General features: G+C 32.3%; 3 protein-coding genes across 3 annotated transcripts in view; 1 reads left to right on the forward strand and 2 right to left on the reverse strand.

Annotated features, from left to right (window-relative positions):
* LOC134693380 (coiled-coil domain-containing protein 115-like) overlaps nt 1-26,134 on the forward strand; it is a 483,686-nt gene that overhangs the window by 298,949 nt on the left and 158,603 nt on the right. The gene's annotated exons all lie outside the window — the stretch shown is intronic.
* On the reverse strand, nt 9,004-11,913 carry LOC134693109 (uncharacterized). Its single transcript, XM_063553819.1, has 2 exons — nt 11,473-11,913; nt 9,004-10,371 (listed from the first exon to the last, which is right to left on the reverse strand). Exons 1-2 carry the CDS (start codon nt 11,798-11,800, stop codon nt 9,950-9,952), a joined length of 750 nt encoding a protein of 249 aa, XP_063409889.1. The 5' UTR covers nt 11,801-11,913; the 3' UTR covers nt 9,004-9,949.
* LOC134693637 (neprilysin-4-like) overlaps nt 23,706-26,134 on the reverse strand; it is a 44,102-nt gene continuing 41,673 nt past the window's right edge. Inside the window, exons 23-24 of the mRNA XM_063554478.1 lie at nt 25,750-25,826; nt 23,706-24,959 (exon numbers count right to left, since the gene is read on the reverse strand). Of these exons, the coding sequence (XP_063410548.1) occupies nt 24,857-24,959; nt 25,750-25,826 (180 nt within the window). The 3' untranslated portion in view covers nt 23,706-24,856. The remainder of the gene's footprint in view (nt 24,960-25,749; nt 25,827-26,134) is intronic.

Raw genomic sequence — 26,134 nt, forward strand, 5'->3', positions numbered from 1 at the left:
TAAGTCCCCTCCATTTGTTATTCATCTTTCAATCCTAACAAATCTTCTAAATTTTAAGCTTTCCTCTTATCTTGTTTACAAATAATAAAATAATATGTCCCTTAAATTCTGCTATTTTTATAGGTATTACAATGTTGCAAAAATAAAAAGTATATTAAGTTTGTCCAGCGGCACATATTACAGTCATGTCCAGATTCCTCATTATACGATGCTGGAAGAACTCTATCCACAAATTCAATTTCAAATAAATATCGTCTTGTTTAACAGAAATAAAATATGTGTGTGAAACGTCTGAAATATACAATGATTGATTTATTCATTGTTGGTCTTTAACGCTTCTTTAATTATTTGTTTGCTGTTTTATGGCGGCCAGCTTTTTATTTTGGTGAAGAAAGCTTGGGCACCCGATCATAGCTACTGACCTTCGGCTGGAAAACTGTCAAACATAGTTTAAGAGTCGAACTAAGCTACCACGTGTAGGGCATGTAGGGCTTAAACCCTGAAATAAGCAATGAAGCAATAATTTGTACCAATGACCCAAGCTTTTTGATCACTATATACAGTTTTCGTTTGATCGATAGTTTTTGTCTTTTTGGAATATGAATTGAATATATCAAGACGTGTTAAAACGAATGGAAGAAAGAAGACGGTAGCTAAAGGCATAGTTCTTTAAAAAAATATTTTTTTGTCGTTGAGATGCTGTCTAGTTGAGGGAAATTCGTGTAGTCTGGCTTACAGTCAAACTAAGCACATGCCCATCATAATTGATGTGGCTAGATTACTGTCTAATTGTCGTTTACTTCATATTGTCACTTTGATGTACAATACATAAGTATAAACTTTAAAACGTAAAGTTAAGATGTTATGTCATGCATAATTGAGTGGTGCAAAAAGCAAAAGAGAGACTCAAAGAAATAAATTAAAAAAAAGACGAAATTATCTAGTTTTCAAAAGTGACCTGTTTGGTCGCTCGTAATCGGTTGTCTATAAATATAGTTCCTAGCATTTTTTTATGAATGTAAACCTTTAGAACTGTGTTTTTTACATTTAACAAACTATGGCTGAAAGTATTAGTTATGTAATTTCTTTTATAGTGAACTTTATGATATTTTTGTATTATAGTTTATATCATTGGGGCATTGTGGGACTATGTGTCAAATTGTATGAAGGGCAACTCTGCCTATTCAAGCAGCGACGATTTGCAAGGGTCTTGTGAATTCATTTCATGTTTAAACAGTTCCGAATTAGTAAATTCTTTAGTTTACGTCAAGTGAAGCATCATCTTTTCAACTTTTTTTTCCTTTTGTAGACTATGTACCTCAAATGTTTTATCTGAAAAATATGTCTTCACTGGGAACCCTAAAGCTGAAACGTACACATGTCAGTTTAGCAGGGACAATACTCTGTATTCCTGTTTTAGTCATTTTTGCACACATAATCTTTACAGACACTGTCAGTGGTTCAGAGTATTTGTTGTCAACGACATGTCTAACAAGATAGTGAATGCAGCATTTGAATAGGGACGTTTCGATTCATACTCAGAAATTTTGCAATCGTCGAAAAAAGAAAACACCCTTTTTTCTTTAATATAGATATTCTACATTACAAAGCGTCGACGTTAAGTTAGCAATGGAACTTGATAAACTTTTAAAAAGGTGCTTTTGTTACAAGACTTTAACAAAAAGGTTGCCACGTATGTAATATGCTGGACACATCAGCCTTCAAAAATAAGTCCCCTCCATTTGTTATTCATCTTTCAATCCTAACAAATCTTCTAAATTTTAAGCTTTCCTCTTATCTTGTTTACAAATAATAAAATAATATGTCCCTTAAATTCTGCTATTCTTATAGGTATTACAATGTTGCAAAAATAAAAAGTATATTAAGTTTGTCCAGCGGCACATATTACAGTCATGTCCAGATTCCTCATTATACGATGCTGGAAGAACTCTATCCACAAATTCAATTTCAAATAAATATCGTCTTGTTTAACAGAAATAAAATATGTGTGTGAAACGTCTGAAATATACAATGATTGATTTATTCATTGTTGGTCTTTAACGCTTCTTTAATTATTTGTTTGCTGTTTTATGGCGGCCAGCTTTTTTTTTGGTGAAGAAAGCTTGGGCACCCGATCATAGCTACTGACCTTCGGCTGGAAAACTGTCAAACATAGTTTAAGAGTCGAACTAAGCTACCACGTGTAGGGCATGTAGGGAATAAACCCTGAAATAAGCAATGAAGCAATAATTTGTACCAATGACCCAAGCTTTTTGATCACTATATACAGTTTTCGTTTGATCGATAGTTTTTGTCTTTTTGGAATATGAATTGAATATATCAAGACGTGTTAAAACGAATGAAAGAAAGAAGACGGTAGCTAAAGGCATAGTTCTTTAAAAAAATATTTTTTTGTCGTTGAGATGCTGTCTAGTTGAGGGAAATTCGTGTAGTCTGGCTTACAGTCCAACTAAGCACATGCCCATCGTTATTGATGTGGCTAGATTACTGTCTAATTGTCATTTACTTCATAGTGTCTCTTTGATGTACAATACATAAGTATAAATTTTAAAACGTAAAGTTAAGATGTTATGTCATGCATAATTGAGTGGTGCAAAAAGCAAAAGAGAGACTCAAAGAAATAAATTAAAAAAAAGACGAAATTATCTAGTTTTCAAAAGTGACCTGTTTGGTCGCTCGTAATCGGTTGTCTATAAATATAGTTCCTAGCATTTTTTTATGAATGTAAACCTTTAGTACTGTGTTTTTTACATTTAACAAACTATAGCTGAAAGTATTAGTTATGTAATTTCTTTTATAGTGAACTTTATGATATTTTTGTATTATGGTTTATATCATTGGGGCATTGTGGGACTATGTGTCAAATTGTATGAAGGGCAACTCTGCCTATTCAAGCAGCGACGATTCGCACTTGTCTTGTGACTTCATTTCATCTTTAAACAGTTCCGAATTAGAAAATTCTTGAGTTAACGCCAAGCGGAGCATCATCTTTTCAACTTTTGTTTCCTTTTTGTAGACTATGTACCTCAAATGTTTTATCTGAAAAATATGTCTTCACTGGGAACCCCAGAGCTGAAACGTACACAAGTCAGTTTAGCAGGGACAATACTCTGTATCCCTGTTTTTGTCATTTTTGCACACGGAATCATTCCAGACACTGTCATCGGTTCATAGTATTGCTTGTCAACGACATGTCTAACAAGATAGTGAATGCAGCATTCGAATAGGAACTGTTCGATTCATACTCAGAAATTTTGCAATCGTCGAAAAAAGAAAACACCCTTTTTTCTTCAATATAGATATTCTACATTATAAAGCGTCGACGTTAAGTTAGCAATGGAACTTGAAAAACTGTTAAAAAGTTGATTTTGTTACAAGACTTTAACAAAAAGGTTGCCACGTATGTAATATGCTGGACACATCAACCTTCAAAAATAAGTCCCCTCCATTTGTTATTCATCTTTCAATCCTAACAAATTTTCTAAATTTTAAGCTTTCCTCTTAACTTGTTTACAAATGATAAAATAATATGTCCCTTATATTCTGCCATTCTTATAGGTATTATAATGTTGCAAAGATAAAGAGTTTGTCCAGTGGCACATATTACAGTCATGTCCAGATTCCTCATTATACGATGCTGGAAGAACTCTATCCACAAATTCAATTTCAAATAAATATCGTCTTGTTTAACAGAAATAAAATATGTGTGTGAAACGTCTGAAATATACAATGATTGATTTATTCATTGTTGGTCTTTAACGCTTCTTTAATTATTTGTTTGCTGTTTTATGGCGGCCAGCTTTTTTTTTGGTGAAGAAAGCTTGGGCACCCGATCATAGCTACTGACCTTCGGCTGGAAAACTGTCAAACATAGTTTAAGAGTCGAACTAAGCTACCACGTGTAGGGCATGTAGGGCTTAAACCCTGAAATAAGCAATGAAGCAATAATTTGTACCAATGACCCAAGCTTTTTGATCACTATATACAGTTTTCGTTTGATCGATAGTTTTTGTCTTTTTGGAATATGAATTGAATATATCAAGACGTGTTAAAACGAATGGAAGAAAGAAGACGGTAGCTAAAGGCATAGTTCTTTAAAAAAAATACTTGTTGTCGTTGAGATGCTGTCTAGTTGAGGGAAATTCGTGTAGTCTGGCTTACAGTCAAACTAAGCACATGCCCATCGTTATTGATGTTGCTAGATTTCTGTCTAATTGTCGTTTACTTCATATTGTCACTTTGATGTCGCTACATAAGTATAAATTTTAAAACGTAAAGTTAAGATGTTATGTCATGCATAATTGAGTGGTGCAAAAAGCAAAAGAGAGACTCAAAGAAATAAATTTTAAAAAAGACGAAATTATCTAGTTTTCAAAAGTGACCTGTTTGGTCGCTCGTAATCGGTTGTCTATAAATATAGTTCCTAGCATTTTTTTATGAATGTAAACCTTTAGTACTGTGTTTTTTACATATAACAAACTATGGCTGAAAGTATTAGTTATGTCATTTCTTTTATAGTGAACTTTATGATATTTTTGTATTATAGTTTATATCACTGGGGCATTGTGGGACTATGTGTCAAATTGTATGAAGGGCAACTCTGCCTATTCAAGCAGCGACGATTTGCAAGTGTCTTGTGAATTCATTTCATGTTTAAACAGTTCCGAATTAGTAAATTCTTAAGTTTACGTCAAGTGAAGCATCATCTTTTCAACTTTTGTTTCCTTTTTGTAGATTATGTACCTCAAATGTTTTATCTGAAAAATATGTCTTCACTGGGAACCCCAGAGCTGAAACGTACGCAAGTCAGTTTAGCAGGGACAATACTCTGTATCCCTGTTTTTGTCATTTTTGCACACGGAATCTTTCCAGACACTGTCATCGGTTCATAGTATTGCTTGTCAACGACATGTCTAACAAGATAGTGAATGCAGCATTCGAATAGGGACTGTTCGATTCATAATCAGATATTTTGCAATCGTCGAAAAAAGAAAACACCCTTTTTTATTCAAGATAGATATTCTACATTATAAAGTGTCGACGTTAAGTTAGTAATGGAACTTAAAAAACTTTTATAAGTTAAATTTGATACAAGACTTTAACAAAAAGGTTGCCGCACATGGAATATGATGGACACATCAACCTTCAAAAATAAGTCCCGCCCATGTGTTCTTCATCTTTCAATCCTCACTAATCTTCTAAATTTTAAGCTTTCCCCTTAACTTGTTTACGAAAGATGATGACATTAATATTTCCCTTAAATTCTGCCATTCTTATAGGTATTATAATGTTGCAAAGATGAAGAGTTTGTCCAGCGGCACATATTACAGTCATGTCAAGATTCCTCATTATACGATGCTGGAAAAACTCTATCGACAAATTCAATTTTAAATAAATATCGTCTTGTTTAACAAAAATAAGATATGTGTGTGAAACGTCTGAAATATACAATGATTGGTTTATTCATATTGTTGGTCTTTAACGTCACTTTAATTATTCGTTTGCTATTTTATGGCGGCCAGCTTTTTTTTTTTGGAACGGTGAAGAAAGCTTGGGAGCCCGGACAGAGCTACTGACCTTCAGTTGGGAAACTTTCAAACATAGTTTTGGAGTCGAACCAAGCTAACACGTGTAGGGCATGTAGGGTTTGAACCCTGGAATAAGCAATGAAGCAATAATTTGTACCAATGACCCAAGCTTTTTTATCACTTTATACAGTTTTCGTTTGATCGATAGTTTTTGTTTTTTTTTAATATAAATTGAATATGTCAAGACGTGTTAAAACGAATTTAAGAAAAAAACGGTAGCTGAAGGCATAGTTTTTTAACAAATATTTTTTTGTCGTTTAGATGCTGTCTAGGTGAGAGAAATTCGTGTAGTCTGGCTTACAGTCGAACTAAGCACGTGCCCATCATTATTGATGTTGCTAGATTTCTGTCTAATTGTCGTTTACTTCATATTATCACTTTGATGTACAATACATAAGTATAAATTTTAAAACGTAAAGTTAAGATGTTATGTCATGCATAATTGAGTGCTGACAAAAGCAAAAGAGAGACTCAAAGAAATGAATTTAAAAAAAAGAAGAAATGATCTGATTTTCAAAAGTGACCTGTTTGGTCGCTCGTAATCGGTGTTCTATAAATATAGTTCCTGGCATTTTTGTATGAATGTAAACCTTTAGTACTGTGTTTTTTAGATATAAAAACCTATGGCTGAAAGTATTAGTTGTGAATTATTTTTTTTTAGTGAACTTCAAGATATTTTTGTATTATGGTTTATATCATTGGTGCATTGTGGGACTATGTGTAAAATTGATTGAAGGCGAAGAACACACAGCAGCAAACTACCGTCCAGTATCCCTGACATCAATCACGTGTAAGCTACTAGAGCACATAGTCCACAGTACTATCATGGACCGCTTTGACCGAAACTCCATATTGTGTGACGAACAACATGGGTTCAAAACCAAACGCTCCTGCGAATCCCAGCTTCGCATAACCATACATGAAATAGCCAAGAACATAGAGGAAGACGATCAGACAGATATCATCCTGTTAGACTTCGCCAGGCCTTTGATAAGGTACCACATAACAGACTGCTCCACAAAATGGACTACTACGGAGTAAGAGGTGTCCAATTCAAATGGATAAAACAGTTTCTGTCCAACAGAACCCAGTCTGTGATCCTTGAAAATCACAAATTTGACCCACTTGACGTTGTATCTGGAGTTCCACAGGGAACTGTGATGGGTCCCTTACTCTTTTTGTATACATCAATGACCTCCCAGAAGCTACAACATCAAGAGCTAGACTGTTTGCCGACGCATCAAGTAACCAGAAAATGCAGACTTTCTGCAGAAAGATCTTTCATCACTAGAAGAATGGGAAAACAGTGGCAAATGTGTTTCCACTCAGAAAAAGGCACAGTCATCCGTGTCTCTGGACGACGTCAACAACATCAGACATCCTACTCACTCCATGGATAAAGATTAGAAGCAATAGACAGGGGGAAATACATTGGGCTCACCATCAGAAAAGATCTCACCTGGTCAAATCACATCAATCAGACCATAGGAAAAGCCTCCAAGACACTAAGATTCTTACGGAGAAATCTTGGTAGGTGTATTCCAGCAACAAAAGCTTCAGCTTACTGCACGTTAGTCAGACCAACCCTGGAATATGCTTCCCCGTTATGGGATCCCCACCATATTACCATCATACGTGACAAAGAGCAGGTACAGAGACGAGCAGCTCGCTTTGTCTACAGTTGCTATCAGGACAAACCTCCAGGATGTGTCACAAAGCTTCTGGGCCAACTTCAATGGGAATCACTGCAGCACAGACGATGGAAACAGAGTCTGGTGCTGTTACAAGACTCAATTTTTATATGTTGTGATGTTATGCTATTGTTTCAGAAAAAGGGAGAAGGTTTGGGCCCAATAAAACGTTTAATCCCGCTGCAAATGTTTGCACCTGTCCTAAGTCAGGAATCTGATGTACAGTAGTTGTCGTTTGTTTATGTAATTTATACGTGTTTCCCGTTTCTCGTTTTGTTTATATAGATTAGACCGTTGGTTTTCCCGTTTGAATGGTTTTACACTAGTAATTTTGGGGCCCTTTATAGCTTGTTGTTCGGTGTGAGCCAAGGCTCCGTGTTGAAGGCCGTACTTTAACCTATAATGGTTTAATTTTTAAATTGTTATTTGGATGGAGAGTTGTCTCATTGGCACTCACACCACATCTTCCTATATCTATCAACACCAGATGATTGCCATTGATCTAGCCAAGAAATTTGCATAAGGTGACAGTAGAACCAGGGGCAATCACACATAAAGATATTCAAGAGTGAGTAGGGACGTCTATTATCATTCATTCTTACCGAGAACAACTAGAGAGTTGAACAAACTCCCAGAATCAGTAGTAGAACATCACTAGATGACTTTAGGGCTAGAGTGAACACCATCCCTGGAACCAACCACATCTGAAATAAATAACAGGAGAACCAGTGTATATAGTTGTTATTTAGTTTATTTTATTGTAAAAACCATCCAGATCTTTCTGGACTTTTACTTTTGGCCAGAGAGTCTGTTTGAGATGCGCCCGAGTCAATTACACTTTTATGGAGTTCGATGAAGTAAATTCTTGAGTTTGCGCCAAGAGGAACATCATCTTTTCAACTTTTGTTTCCTTTTGTAGACTATATGTAGCTCAAATGTTTAATCTGATGGAACCCCAGAGTACATGTATTTGGGGTATCCCCCCCCTTTTTTGGACCTCACTAAAAAAAACTGTTTGGTGTTTTTTTTAATTTATTTACAATTTTCCACAATGTATAAACATATATCAAATCTCAACAATCCATTGCTAGTCGATTACAATACCTTTGCCGAACCTACCGATTTGGTTAAAAAAAAAAAATTTATACTCGTCCTGCATTGCATGGAATTCTTTTTCATTGTAATATAAATCGATTTTTTTTCAGTTTATGTTTTTATAAAAAAAAAAAAAATTAAAAGTGGGTTTATAATGGTTTAATTTTTGAATTGTTGTTTGGATGGAGAGTTGTCTCATTGGCACTCACACCACATCTTCCTATATCTATTTGAGAAAAGCATGGTATACTCTATATGTCGCTCGTGATTTGGTACATTGATTTGTATGTACTTTATGTAGTCTTATCGGTCTTTCAAAATGTGAACAGAAAACTTGGGTACATTGTTACATTATAATAATTATAGATCGTTTCTATGTGTGTGACGTGTCGGTGTTGTGTCGTAGTTCTCTTATATTTGATACGTTTCCCTCAGTTTTAGCTTGTCACCCGGATTTGTTTTTTTCTCTATCGATTCATGAATTTTGAACAGCGGTATACTACTGTTGCCTTTATTGTACAACTGATGTCATTATTCTGCATAAATCTGCTTAAACTCTCATAGTAAACTAGCGAAAACAAAGTTTACGTAAACACAACTTCAAAGAAGACATTGTACATGATTTTATTGTTATAGATTTATAATAAAAGACACAAATAAGGTCGTCTACATTGCAGACATTTTATACCCCGAAAACGTAAAATAACAACAATACCGAACTCTGTAATAAGTCGTTCTTTTGGTAATGTTTTATTTCATACATTTTCTTATCCACCATCATCCTAAAGACTTTTCGAGACGAATTTGAGATTTATTTTCGTAATTTTATAACTTTAGTTTGCATATCTGGGGTTGTTGATTTTACATAATTTGGCTTACAGTAAAGATGGTTGCATATATATGTGTCAATAAAGTACTCTTCGACAAAAAGATATAAACTGTAATGTAAAAGGTTATTTTTTTTTATTTAGATCGATTATGCTGCAGTATAAAAACAAGGAAACGCATCGATATAATGTGATTAAGGGTATGAGGCGAAATTGTCTTTATGTTCGCAAGAAGAAGAGAAAGACATTGAAACTAACGCGTAATGGATAACTGTTAACCATACTTACATCTTACTACAAACTGTTGTGAAAAATAAGAAGTTTAATGTGTTTATAAACATTTATTTATGAAGTGTAGTGAGCAAATATGATACACTTTACTACTTACAAATATTTACAAATTTGAAGCTTTACATACAATTTCAGGAAATCTACTATGTGTGTCTTTCATTATCAATCAATGCTTTGTTGATACCGTACTTTGACCTATAATGGTTTACTTTAACAAATTATGACTTGCATGGGAAATTGTATCATTAGCACATATACCACATCTTCTTATATCTATTGTGTATTAAGTTAGAAATCCTATTGAAAACTAATATTGATGAAAATTTGTTTGCTTATCATCAATCTTTGAACCGAATGCGACTGATATAGAATTTATATGCAAGCAAGGGCGGCTAAGCAAAAGGAGCGAAGCGTAAACATGACAGGAAACTTGTCCTTATCTGTGTATCAGAGTTCCAGAAAAACTGTTTCCATGACCTCCAATATAAATCACATCTCCATTAGAATTTGCATGAGTACAGAAAACCCATGCTTTGTCGCCTTTTGTTAGAAAATCTACTCCATTGGAAGATACGCAAGGTCCATGTTCGCCGACGCTGTTTCTGAAGTTCAAGTCTGCCAATATTTTCCCATTTTTAACTTTAATATGTGCATGAATGGAGTCATTCATTTCAGGACATAACTGTACAGAGAGCAGATACATTCCAGAATAAGGAGCTGTAAATACACCGGTTGTGTTGTCATATCCACCGCCATAGTTCACTATCATGTTTGGGAATACAAAAGTCTTTCCTATTACATTTCTATCAAATTTCAAATCACGTGCTTTAAAGGTCACTGTTGGTGTTCTAAGGTTTTCTGTAAAGTAATTCATATAAATTATGATCTTTAATATAATGCCCTTTACATGAACAACATATAATTATTCATTTGAATTGTCGAAAGTTTAAATAAAATATGTATTTAGTAGTATGAACCGCTAGCCTTTGATGGTCTTTTATTTTATTTTAGATCAATTATATTTTTTTAGAGTTTAGTGTGACCTCCATTTTCACTTAACATGTACACAATTTTAATAAGGGGCCAGCTGAAGACCACCTCCGGGTGCGATATTTTCTCCCTGCGTTAAAGACACATTGGGGGCCTTCAGCTGATGTCGTCTTCTCTTTGATTGGGTTGTTGTCTCTTTGACATAATTCTCCATTTCCATTCTAAATTTTATTTTTGTTATGATCTTAATAAGTTAATATTCTTGTTATCGCAACCTGTAGTATAATCATTTTTAGATATCCGGTGATGTTTATCATGAACCAAAGAAGTTCAAATGTTTGCATGTGTCGTGTGTGGTATTTAAAATACTCATTTTATTTAAGAATTGAATGCTCTTTTTTGTAAATTTATTGGGATGTAAAAGCGTTGACCGAAGTACATTTTGTATGAAGCGCAAAAGCGCTTCATACTAAAAATGTGTGCACGGTCAACGCTTTTACAACCCTATAAAGTTACAAAAAAAGCATTCAATACTTATAATTACATTTTTACCTAAAGGATCATGAAAACAAGCCTTTTATCAAGTTTTTATTTCATTTACCTGTGCACTTTATTGTGGGACCCCGTGTCATCATGAATGAAAAGTTGCATTGTGTAATGCAATTGATTAAGGAATATCACGAGATTGCTAGTTAGCCAATCAGAATAACGTATTATAATAAAACATACATCTAATGTAATTATAAGATGATGTGAAAAGTTTAATGCACTTCATATGTGTATTTAATTTATCACAACCCATAATAAATTCATTATACAAAGTATATAAAGGCCGTATAAAGGAAACTTAGCTTAAAAGTTAATCTAGCGAATTCTATTGCACATGTTAGTATTTGTAATTACTAGTTTGTAATTTGACATTTGGATAAATAGATAGTTTTTTTTATCTCTGTTCTAATACTTTCTTACCTGTCAATTCCGTCGTTACATTTTTTACTTTCTCTTCAATGATGACATTCAACTGTTTTGTTTCATCCTTTAGTTTTTCAATATCAGATATGATATCCTTCATTGTGTAGTCAAGAACCTTCCGTATTTCTTCGTAAATGTATACTTTTAGTTGCGATGATAATTTAGCCATGTCTAGTTTTGCGACGAGTGGTGCATCCATACTGTTCAGTAAGGGAACTTCAGCATTCGGACAGTCTTGTCCTTGACTCGTCACGTCACTGAAGCAAACCGTTACAATGATTATAATCACTGCAACAATAAACACTTTGCCATGTAAAAACTTCATTTTTAAATATTGGTGCTGTAATTCTGCGGCCAATTACTAGTATAAAAATATTTATATGTTGTCAATGAAACAATATCTCTACATATGTAGTATTATAATATCTTGCGCAGTTGTGAAGGTCACAACTAGGTTTCCTTTTGTTAAGGCCTTTTCCGTGTGAACATGTAAAGGAAAGTGATTGTCGAAATATATGTGGAGAAACTAAATGCGTGTTTAAAAATAATATTTGTAGGTCAATTATCTTATTACAAGATTGATTGATTTTGTCTGTACTATTTTTTTATTTTTTTTATCTCAGTCTATCCCCTTGTCGGGAAGTTTTCTTGTTTATAGTCGTGGTATAAATCACATACTTCTCGTCATTTAAAAAAAACGTTCATCGGAAGGTACCAATACCAGTATTTGTTTTCCGTATCAACTTCACAAATACTACACGATGATCTTGAAACATAGATTCTAGGCACTGACGTTGTTTTATCATCTTAAAAACGTATTATAGTATTCTTTTATTTGTCTTAATGCGTATAACTTTTACTATTTAGTCTGTTTTATTGATATCCGTTCGTCGTTGTTCGACGTAGCTCGGAATTTGTACATTCCATCATTGTGTTCTTTTCTATAATAAATCTCGTAATCTTGTCTTTCATTTTTGCTGATGTGCTTTGTATATATACCTTTTCGTGTTTCTCTGATACATATGACGTGACTCTATACTTATACATCCAATTATCGTGCTATTGTAAATCATTTCTGTATTCTTGTCTTTCATGATTGCTTTAGTGCTTTGCCTATATGCTTTTTTGTGTTTCGTAGATACATCTTTGACGTGGCTCTGTACTTTGATTGAAAATGTTTTAAAATAGATGAATAATGCTTAAATTTTAAGAAAAAAAACATAACTTAAAAAGTGTCGGGCTTTAATCCCAGTTTCATTCTGTGAACCTTATTTAAGTAGATGAAAGATTACATTTATGTTTTAAGGACAAACACTTGGCAGTAACAAATTAGCTTTTAATCCACAAAAGGCGTTTACAAAAAAATCAAATTTTTGACACGAAGTTAAACCACTCTGAAAAAGTGAATTATGACTTGAATATTGTGTTTTAAACACCAATTAGAAGATATGTACGTCATCTACATTAGAAAGAACAATTGAATTGCATGTAACAAACTCTTTCCGATATATGTGTACCGACACATTAGTATTATAACAAAAAATCATATACTAAGAAACAAATGCCTGGCGACAAAAGTAATCATATTGTTTGTTCTACCTAGGTCCCTATTGTATATACACTGAGATACATTGCCACATTCTGTATATTTTGCAAAGTTTATTTATTGTAATGTATACTTCTAGAATCTACAATCCTTCCAAACAAATACACTTTTCTTGAAAAATGTAAGTTGTAAAATTACATACAGTTTTAACAGTTGGTTAAGGTGGCTGTCTAGACTGAAATCACTTAGTCTGAAAATCGTATGTTAATGTAGTTTTTTTTACAAGTTTTAATACATAATAGTTAAGTTTTTATTTTTATTTTATTATTTTGATTTAATTTTCCACTCTGATAAGATATTCCGAAATAAATTTCAAAAGCCAAAACTGAGCACATGATGTAAACTTTCGATAATGCTATACTCCTAGTGACACGTAGACGTGGACAACTGTTACTACCTCGAGCTAAATACAATAGAAAACACTAATTTTCACAAATTGTCTATATTGACCTTATATTGTCAAACCTAAACACATTTCTTTCTAATGCGATGCTTCCAATTGCACTGTGTAAGCTACTTTTAAAAAAAATTAAGTCCTTCAAGAATTACATTAAATCAGGAAACTGATATTGCTGTATATCATAGATACAAATATAGAAATTGATATGGGAAGATGTTTGTAGGTCAAGTATGGGGCCTATAATACTATTGGGCGACTCAATCAACCAATGTTTTGCGTTTAATATTAATTTCAGTGAATTTTACTTAAACGTTATAGGTATAAGAACCCGTAAAATCATACAATAAATACCCCAACTGCAACAGTGCTGTTACATTAAACAGAATCACTGTTTGCTAGTAATGCCATTGGTGGTTTAAATTAGCGGTTAGAAAAAAACTTCTATATGAACGTCACTGATGTGTCTTATGTAGACGAAATGCGTGTCTGGCGTCCTAAATTATAATCCTGGTACCTTTGAAAACTACTTAACCTTAACATTTGTACTTGAGACATTGTTATTGAAAAAAATAGACAATGTTTTTTTTCTCTCGATATAACGATACACGACTTGTTTTATGTAAATATTCACGGACGTGGTCTTCCATAACTTCCTACATATTCAAATAATCTCAAAATGAGAGATATTTAATGCTTTTCTATTATTTATGTTATTTCTCTAGGGCATGATTTGCATTAAACTTTTTCCAGATACCTTTTATGTATATTCAGATAACTTCTTTGGTGAAAAAGACTGTTTTTAGTCTAATGATACACATAAAACTAGAATTGAACACAAAGAGGCTATTCTTTTCTAACATTATGTGTACTATATAATTATACGTATGGAATCTCATCTCACTATTAGATTATACTTACAATATTGAAAAATGACAATCACATGTTTTTATTTTATACGAGGATGCAATTTAAAAGGTAAATTGTAGACTGTACCAAGACAATTATGTACTCTTGGTGTTTATCGCCGTCCAAGATGTCTGCATAATCTTTTAGAACGTAAAATATGGTAAACTAGTGTTCTTTGCATCCTACATTTTTTTTATTGGTCGACCGGGATGAAAAAAAATCTGCAAATTTAAAAATGACTTTTTGAGAGGTATGACTATGGTTAGAAATCTTTTATCTATACAGTGCATCACATTTCCTCCTGCTAAAGCATCCACCATTCCAACTTGAAATGTTGAAATTTATTGAATGACATAACATTATCAATATATCTGATAATGACTTTTACGATTTTTGTATCATGATTTTTTCTTTTGTCTTTGAGAAAGATCTGAATGAATTTTGCTTTAAATTAATCAAAAACATTTCCGTGAATAATTGATGAACAAGTAATACCTAATGCAATACAGACGGTTTGCTAATTTATCATTGCACCACACTCAACAACGATGTTGTCAAACTAAAAGTCCAGCATTTTTTATAAAGTTCATATTCAGTGTATTTGTGAAAGGTTGCAGTACGGTTCCGCACAAAGTAAAATGTTTCATCACCTTAATCAGAAGTTTTTATCTTTGTTTCCGATTTTTGTAGAGAAGACTCTTTTTAATGAGACGATATAGTATACTAGTAGGGTGCCCAATCAACGAATTTTATCGTTTTGGTTTAACGAAATAACACATGGCCATATGAGTTGTCATTTTAATAAATTAATTGTTCACAAAACTTTGAATTTTTGAAATACTAAGGCTTTTCTACCTCAGGAATAGATTACCTTAGCTGTATTTGGCAAAACTTTAAGAATTGTTGGTGTCAATGCTCTTCAACTTCGTACTTTATTTAGCCTTTTAAACATGTTTTGATTCGAGCCTCACTAATGAGTATTTGTAGACGAAACGGGCATCTGACGTTAATATAAAATTTTAATCCTGGTATATATGATGAGTTTATTTATATCATTGGAAAGAGGAGAACAAGCCTCATTGAAATACCGTTGTCGTCGTTATCTGCAGTGGTCACATTTTTTTTAAACAGTGTCAAAGGTCAAAGCAAGAATTCCAGGAAAATGCAGAGTCACATTTAGATAAAATGATTAAGCTTTAGAATAACTGCAGTTGTGTCTGCTAATGTAAGATTTATAGCAAGAGAGGCGGAACAATAATACATCATTACAAGGGTTATCTAGATCGGAAGCATCATGCAATATACTAAAATATAATATAAAAAAGAAGATGTGGTATGATTCCAATGAGACAACTATCCACAAAAGATCAAAATGACACAAACATTAACAATTATAGGTCACCGTACGGCCTTCAACAATGAGCAAAGCCCATACCGCATATAGTCAACTATAAAAGGCCCCAATACATGTTCTTTCCATGCTCCCATAGCCTTGATAAAGCGCTATTTGCTAATTACTCGCATATAAAAAAAGTAATCCAATAGAAGAACTCTGACATATAACAAACGTATCACATTGTATTTCATTCCTACTTCGTATAGGGTTTTATGGGCATAAATTAACAGAAATGTGAATGTGTACCATATGCCGGGTCTGAAATGTGACAGAAGGATTTGATTTGTATATATTACAATTAAAAAAAAATTGAAGTTATAAAAACCACCACAAAAAAAATAGTGAAACTAAACAATGAAAGTGGTAATATTATTACTGCATAATTATGAATATCTGGATTGAAGATTTCGAAATAATTCTATAGAATGGTGAAAATCCACACCTCAGCTGGTTCACAACGCCAGCCTGGGTGCATAAACCTCTTCACTGTGGAATAAATGGCTGAATGAACTTTTGAGATGGCAAGTCGAACAACTCGGCTGCATGTCGTTCTTTTCATGGAAATTTATGGATTTTTAAAGCTGTCGCTAATTCCATTTGGGAATATTTTCAGAGTTTTCTGTGTAGAGTATTTTTACTGTTGTTATTTGCCTTATCGCTCTTTTATCCACGGTACAATATTTGTTTATCATTCTTTCTTTTCTTTTCTGTCGCTTTCAATCCTTTCGGTTTCTTGCTTTCAATTCAGTAAACTCAAAAGATAGGCATATGAGTGTAAAATGTTGACGTCATAAGTATTAACTTGGAAATGGATATAAGGTCCTCAATAGACCACAGTTCAAGCTGGAGATGCGATGAGCTAGGTAACAGATTGCTCTCATGTATCCATTTTAAACATTTAAAGTAAATATAACCAAATTAATGAGCTTCATTATTTGTAGATTAGTACAGTAATCAACCAAAAAGTCAACAAATTATCGACAACAGATAAATAGACGAACAGACAAAAAACACTCCACCATTACTAGTACCTTTATACAGTAAACTAAATATTGAGCCTTGCACACCCAACAACATAAAAAAACTGCCGGGTTAAATTGTTGTTCGTATTTCGCATGTCGAACAGATATAAATATTCATGCCATGTGCATACAAGTAGTATACTGATGCGGATGTTATTACGTTGTGAATGTTAGCCGAATGGTGGCGACTTCAAGCTTTATCTCCAAAATGATCCATACTTCAAATAACAAGTTAAAAACCTAACAGAAATTATCGTAAGGTTCGGTTTAAAAGAATTCCTGAAAAACTGTTTCCATTATCTGACACACCGGGATTATATATCACATCACCTTTATGGTTGGCGTAGCTACACAGAATCCACACTTTTTGTCCTTTCAGAACTTCTGCCATTCCGCTAGAAAAAGCACAAACATCATTGCTATCTGAAAAAATTTTGACACTCAATTTCCCTATCCGTTTCTCATTTGCTATGATATAAACCTTGACATGATCTCCAGTTTCTGGGCATAATTGAACAGAAAACAAGTAAACACCGGGCATAGGTGCTGTGAATATTCCAGTGCTTTTATCCTATCCATGACCGTCGTTCGATATAATTGTATTGAATACAAGAATCGTTCCTTGTAAATTGGTATCCGACTTTAATTTTACAGCTTTGAATAGAACTGTAGATGAATGATCTGTAAATGTATAAACAAATGTTTGGTTACTAAATTCTCCGTGTTATTTGATGCATACTAAAGTATGCGAAGAAAAGGAATTTCTTGAATGAGTGAGACTTACTCGTCCACTAATAACACACAATAGACAAACTAAATTAAAAAAAAAAAATTCTGACTTCTAAAGGCATAAATTTGAACTTTATTACATTTCTATTTTCATTTGAGGTAAGAACTTTTCTCTTTTATTAAGAAATAACAATTTTAATTGTTAGTTACGTAAATAACTAGTAATTTGAAATACACATTTAACTTCGAGATTGATTGAAATTATACATGTGTATGTCGTGTACAAGTTGCGATTTTGTACAGGTTATAACATGTACAAAAATATTGTACATGTTATAACTTGTACGATGCAAAAATACAAGTTATAACATGTACAAAAGTACCCCATACATGATATAACCTGTACAAAATATTGCTTAAAAATGGTTTCAACTTGTACAAAATTTTAAATAAATCTTCAAGAAGTAGAATATGCATTTAAATTCACCAATGCATAAAGAACAACAATAAATAGACCAGAACATGTCTTTTTTCTGTAAAGGACAATGATCACAAAGTTTCAGAAATATATGTTTCATGAATAATGTTGGTAAAATGTGTTTTCATGTAATTATATGTTTTATGCAGTCCATCATGGTTTAAATAAGTGTGAAACTATTTACTAAAAGCTTGCATTTCTCAATGACAATTACATTAGATATACTAGTTTCTCTAAATTCTTCCAAAATATTTAAGAACGTTTTTTACTAATTTTGGGAAATACTTTTCCCTCTCGTTTTTATTGCATGCAAGACTAAAACAATGTCTTAAATGCTTACTCTGTAAAAGCAAGAGAAAGCTAAAAATAGTTTCCATTGGACCACGCTTTATTGTCAATATATTTGGATCTACTCTTCCATATTTTTGGCCTTCAGCATAACTTATGTAAATTTATAACTCGCTTTTTTTATATAAACTATAAGACCATTGCATCAGGCGAATGTCATTTTGATGTTTTAAATATATATCCTCTTCTTTAAAAGCATTTATTTGTAGCCTTTGGATGTTGTCTGCTCCATTAGCGGGTTGTTGTCGTAAGACACATACCCGATTTCAATTCCAAATTTTATTTGTGGACACATCTATCCTGTATATCATCTTATATCTTTTAGTGTCAACTAGAATGAAAGTATTTTACTATTGCCTTCAAAGTGGACACTCACAATTATAATTCATCAAATAAAGATATGTCCATAGATAATCATAAGAGGTTTATAAGACATGTCCTTAGATATATATTTTAGGACAGGTTTTAGGAATGCTTCGTACATTTTGTAATACTGACCCCCCAGACAGTTATAACTGTATCAAAAAAGGACAAAACACACTTACATGAACGAATAATGAAAAAGTTATGAAAAAGTTATTGAGGTCAATATCATCTGTTGCGATAATAGAAAAATATCCTTATTTTTTCGATTTTGTACAAGTTACTTAAAACCATTTTTAAGCAATATTTTGTACAGGTTATAACATGTATGAGGTACTTTTGTACATGTTGTAACTTGTATTTTTGCATTATACAAGTTATAACATGTACAATATTTTTGTACATGTTATAACCTGTACAAAATCGCAACTTGTACACGACATGTATACCGATATACAATCACTGGTCACATAAAGCATAAGTTGTGACGTTCATATCATATGTTTCCGTATAGTTTTACTAATAATGTTGTTGAAGAATACTGGTTCGAGGAATGTTTTGTAAATTTCAATGTAACAGTGACGAGAAAGAGTTTCGATATAAATATAACGAACATAAATAGTCTAAAAATAACTTTATTTGTACTCGAATGTACAAATGAATAAAAATGGTCGACTCTTTCTACCTCTTCTAATACGTAAAGTTGTGTATAGAAATATGTCAAATTGTAGATAAACAATCAGTTTTCAGGTGGCTCCGGTGTTTTCGTCAATTTGGATTTTGAAGTAGCAGATAACAATTGGTTTAGATCTTTAATGAAATGCGTAAATTTTGAGAGTAGTATGTATTTCATGTGTAATAATAAATATATAAAATTATGTTTTATAGTATTTACAGCTGTAATTTCTATAAAAAACAAAAAAAACACCATATTTGTGTTTGTTTCATTTTTTTTCAACTTTGCCAAAAAAAGGAAGCCAAGTCTGATAGTAGGGGAGATAACTCAGATAAAGTAATTTTACAGTTGAAAGTTTTGTGAATTTACCTGCTTTAATATGTAGCCAGAAAACAAGTTCGGTGACCCTATTTTTTCTTTTTCTTATCTGAAAGCATGTTATTAGAGCCATCTTCTCACATTTTCTCTTTAAATAATATCATTTAGTTTTCATTGTTTCACACATAATTGGATTTATCATGCATTATCTATACAAAATCTGACAATTTTGTACAACAAGTAGCGTGAAAAAAAACATGAAAAAACTTCATTTTGAATAATTTTTGTAACATTCTATGTATCTAAATTAAGACAACCCCGCCACCTTAATATCTAGAGATTATAAGTAATAGGTATTTCAATTAAAAATCTGTCTTACCTTTTCGAAACTGAATAAATTGTGCTGTCAATTTATCCTCCATATTGCTACTTTTAAAAATTACATCTTCTATTACATTCATCAATGATTTGTTTAACACGTTTTGTACTTCTTTAAATGTATCTAGTATCAACTTTTGCACTGAACTGTTTAGCAAGTCCCTTTCTGTTGCAAATTTGTTTAGTATCAATGCCAGCACTGAACTGTTTAACGCGGACTTTTCTTTTTCAAATGTATCTAGTATCGATGACTGTACTGAAATGTTTAACGAGGGTTTTTCTTTTTCAAATGTATCTAGTATCAACGATTGCACTGAACTGTTTAAAGCACTCCTTTCCTCTTTGAATGTATCTCGTATCATTGATTGAGTACCCTTTCTCCTTTGATTTTCTGACTCATTGAACTCATTGAATTTAAACATCACAGATTCCTCAAAGTTTTTTATTTTTTGTTCGTAAATTTCGATTTTATGTTCCATCCGAACAAGTTTCTCCAATACCTTTTCTTCAAAATCATATTTAAAACACTGCGTTTTAGATTCTATGCCGTCCTTTGAACCATGGTAGATGGATGAAGTAGAAGAATAACGAATGTTACATGCTATAATTACAATGATAATTATTCTCATCATTTTCACTTATCAGGAGTACTTAACACTGACAAGGTTTGAAATGTATATAGAATAATATCCTCTGTTTAGTAACATCAAGAGTTCCAATTTTATAATAAAATAAAACAATAATAAAAGCATCACACTATTATATCATATCTTTTTATCAAAGAAATATTCGTGATTCGGCGACATGAACATCGAAAAGTTTTTTTTTCATCTCAGTTTTGGTTTGTTGCCCCGATTTTGTTTTTTGTCAATGGATTTATGAGTTTTGAACAGCGGTATACTACTGTTGCCTTTATTTAAACAGACCGACCTTTATATTTGAAATCGTGTTGTGTATACAAAACACATTTTGCCGAATAGAAACATTTACAACAGACACATTGTGTGAAGAATCACGATGTTTTTCTACCTTTTGTAATCGTGTAATCGTACTTTAACTAAGATTGCATCACTCCCTTTTGGATGAAGTTTGCATAAGAACGAGAGAAAACAAGTAAATTAATATGTAGGACTTCAAAGTGCGATGGGGACGCTTAAGTACGATGGTCACGCTAAAGTTTTATGGTTTACCCTAAAGTACGATTCTCCTATACGCTAAAGTGCGTTAACTTTGTCCGTGAAAATATATACGTAAAAATGTAGTTTGTTTATGACGTTCACAGTTGTTTATAATACAAACTAAAAATTACAGACGCTGGAAGATAAATTACAAATATTTTATTAACACCTTTAAAACCAAATGTCAATGACTGAATTTATTTTAACCTGACCGTGCTTTGTCGGCTGAGGCAAATGTGTTTGTTTTTCTCAACTGGAAGAACTTGTATTCTGCAGTCGACCATTTTACCACGAGATACAAAATACTATTCACAAGGATATCATGTATCCAGCTTTTGTTGCTAGTTGGAATCAAACAGATACATTTGAATCATTGTTTATGTTGTAGATTACTAAAGCAGGTCCCATTAATGATTGTCGATTTTATTGAAAAGTAACGTCGGTAAAATAAAAGTCCTTGTTTTCATGCGTAAATTATAATTTGATTTAGTCGTCAGTCGGCTAAAACATTAGTTTGTATATTGAACCAAAATAATAATATGTTTGTGTGATGACTATGAAAAAGAAGAAAAATCAGCAATATTTCGACAATAATCTAATTGTGTATTTGTAATTTACAATTTATACGACCATATGAGGAGGTGTGCCCGTTAGTGATAGACTGTGTGCACGGCAATCTACACCAACTATCTTTTGTAAAAAGACTATTTTGTAACCTCCATGTTTTAATAACTCGAATCTTACCCTTTATGTTCATCGCACTTTAGCGTGATATACCGGTACCATCGTACTTCAGTGAACAAACAACCATCGCACTTTAGCGTGAGACACCATAGTAATTTAGCGTAGACCATCGCACTTTAGCGTGATCATCGCACTTTAGAGTGATCATCGCACTTTAGCGTGATCATCGCACTTTAGCGTGATCATCGCACTTTAGAATACCATCGCACTTTAGAGTCCGACACATATTTTCTGTATATCCTATAGTATGACAAACAAATGTAAGGCAAATATTCATTTCTGCATTTTGATATTAAGATAAATTTTCAGTTCAGCATGTTCAACTATAGATCAATGAAACGTTGGTTGCAAGGAATCGTTGACAGTCACATGCAAAACTCATTGCACTCTTACACTACGTGACATTGTTGTGAATCTACTTTTCTAATGGGGTTGATATCCCATTCAATCAATTGGTCTGTCTTCGACAAGAGTCATGTGTAAGAAAAGAAAACGAAAGTAAGATGTTTTATTTATAACGGTTCTAACATAGTTTTTTTTTTGTGAATGAAAAGCATTTGACAAATTGTACCTCCCTCTTTAAGTGTTGGATTGTTGCAAAAATACCTGAATATCTTCAAAATAGACCAAAAATCCTACCTTTTCGGTCCACCAATAACAAGGGACGAAATATACCAGAGGGACAGTAAAACTTATAGATAAAAAATTAACAGACAACTCCATGGCTAAAAAAAACTGACAAACAGAAAAATAATAGTACAGAAGACACAAAATAGAAAACTAAAGACTAATCGACACGAACCCTACCAAAACACTAGCGGTGATCTCAGGTGCTCCGGCAGGATACGCAGATGCTGCTTCACATGTGGCACCTGTCGTGTTGCTTATGTTATTACAAATCCGGTTAATAGTCTAATTTGGTAGGTCACTTTCATGAAAAGGGAAGGATATTGTAGTAACGACAAAATGAACATATGTGTTTTTCTATGTTGTGATGTTATGCTATTGTTTCAGAAAAAGGGAGAAGGTTTGGATCCATTAAAACGTTTAATCCCGCTGCAAATGTTTGCACCTGTCCTAAGTCAGGAATCTGATGTACAGTAGTTGTCGTTTGTTTATGTAATATATACGTGTTTCTCGTTTATCGTTTTGTTCATATATATTGACCGTTGGTTTTCCCGTTTGAATGGTTTTACACTAGTAATTTTGGGGCCCTTTATAGCTTGTTGTTCGGTGTGAGCCAAGGCTCCGTGTTGAAGGCCGTACTTTAACCTATAATGGTTTACTTTTTAAATTGTTACTTGGATGGAGAGTTGTCTCATTGGCACTCACACCACATCTTCCTATATCTATATCCGATATCATCTGTGAAACGGTTATTCCATAACGGTTAACCAACTCGTGATGTAACATCGTATCAATTGGGAGATATATACTACATATACTGGCGCTGCTGACAAATATCTAAGAAAAAAAGAATTTTAAGAAGTAGAATTTATAAGCATATCCAAAGTCATTGAGGTTACAATCCTCGATATGCATGTTTAAAATCTAAATAACATTACTCTGACGTCAAGCCGACTTACAAAATGTTTAATCAAAACAAAGGTAACGTTATACCAAGGATACTATATGATTGTATTTTCTTCATCAACGGATTGATTTTACTTTAAAACCGACTCAACAAATTAATAATGATTTAATTTATTTAAACGTAAATGTTAACACATAATATCAGATCTAAAACAGAACACTGAATAGTTCATATTTATAAAATATATGTCAATTATCAAATCATAAATTCTTGGATATGTTCAGCAATTACAAACAATAAATCAACACTCAGCTTGATATTTACAACACAATATATAATTGGATAATTATCATGGGACCTTTTTGTTACTTTTGCATCATAATTTTTTTAATAATAATTGTATACTCCGTCATCAATATTAAACATTACAATAAAGCATCAAATATTTCAGATATACGTTTTGGTAAAATAAAATTGAAATATTTACCAATATGCTTAATTAATCTTTCTTTATAAGTACAACTTACACAAAGGAGATTTCCAGACACATTACAAATATTGCATCTATACCCAATTTCCATTTCATACTTACATATGGTCATTGGCTCTTGCTTTATGTCAGACATTAAAGATGCAGATTTTGGATTAAATTACAACATTTTTTATGAAATATTTAGTACTATATTTAAATAAAGTGTTATTACACTAATGCGGAAGAATATTGTCGCGATCAGTATATTATATTACTTTTGCAAGCTCACGTGGTGTATGGTGTACTCATCTGGGGGATTATCTCACTGAAAGTGCAATGACCCTATGATAATATTTATAAAATAAAACGCACACATCATATATATATATATGTATATTTATGTATGTATATAAATACGAAAATGATAAGTATCAAAATGGAAGATTAAAACAGAGAACGAGTTTTCCAAACTCAAAATATTACGTTTAAAACATTTACTGAAAATTCGAAACTCTAACATTTTCTGTCTGAGTTTCAAATAAGTTTGAAGAAAAAAAAGAAACGTTGGATATCGTATAAAGTTCAACAAGAAGGAATAATACCATGTGTATATATACATTAAAGATTATCGGAGGAAATGCAAATTAAAAATCGCATTGAAAAAAAATAGATCTGCAAGAATGGGTGTGAAGTTTATTAGCTATGTATGAAAATATAAAAATGATAAAACAAAATAACAATCAGACCATATGAATGTCCTTTCGCAAACTAATGCTATAATTCGATAATCACTCAAAATGTTTTAGCAGGTACTGCATGATGATCAATGCACTTTAACCCCAAATCACACATTTCTTTGCAGGGTTCATGTAGGTTCCTGCTTGGCAATTAAATGTTTTGGAGAATTCGTCAAAATTCTGTAGAGGTCCAACGACTCTACAATAAAAACATGTTTATTTTATTTATGCCTTAGTGTTGACATGTTAACTTAACGTAGGTTTTCGTGATATGTGTTGCATAATATCAGAATTACCCTAACGAACTACCCAATATCACTCCTTTTTGGTTTTAATCAATGTCCTCTTGTTGGGTGCTCGTAATCTTGATTTAAGTCTTCTGAATCGATTTGTAAGATTAAAAATCTATACACTACTGTTACCTTAACATGTTGGTTTTATATAACTACGAATTTTACGTATGTTTTACTTTCACTTTTTTTAGGTATATATTATATATCATGTTATTAAAATCAATACATCTTATCAATGATTCACTATCTTATATCTTTTACTTTACTATCATTTGGAATTTTTTGTATGCTTCTTCAAATTCCAATACACTATTTTGTCATTTACTAAGCACTGGGTAAATACGTTTGGTGAAATATTTAAGTTACACATTGACGTGAATGTTTACACCAATACTAAATGTAAATTGCGCAATAATCTAGTATATGTTCTAAAAATATCAACTATGTTATATTCAAAATTAAAGTTTTTTTTTCCTTTTCCATAATTGCACCATTCCCAGAGCAGTCCGTTTTTAAAGTTTACACTATATAATGTTTATTTTGTAGTTCAAAATACAAAATGAATGAAATCTTTATCTTTCAGTTCTTACAATTATTTTGATATATATATTGATGGTACTTCAGCAAGACACATGGTGTGTAATTAGAAGAATTCCATTTCAAGTATGCTTCTTTTTTATATGTACGTAATCATACCTAGAACGAGCATCACTGTGAGAATCTACAACTATTCTTCTGACTGCCTCTTTTGGTCTAATGATTCCACACCATACCTGAACATGAATAGATTTTGATTATATTTGCATTTTTTTTATTATCATATTATTTGAGAATAAATATACGACATCGATTTCTTTGTCTGAATAAAAAAACATCTTTGAAGGAATTAAGCTTCTCACTTAAACAATGATTTTATAACTACTGTTTTCTTGAATATCAATTTAAATTGATCAATATAAACCTAATATAATATCAAATAAAATAATTTGATGTTTTGTCTTTGTTTTGTCTTCTTTACAAAAAAATAATTATGCTGCGTTGATATTCAGGGAATTTTCAAATGACTACACAAACGTTCTTT

The sequence above is a fragment of the Mytilus trossulus genome, chromosome 12, assembly GCF_036588685.1.
Source record: "Mytilus trossulus isolate FHL-02 chromosome 12, PNRI_Mtr1.1.1.hap1, whole genome shotgun sequence".
Lineage (NCBI taxonomy): Eukaryota > Metazoa > Mollusca > Bivalvia > Mytilida > Mytilidae > Mytilus > Mytilus trossulus.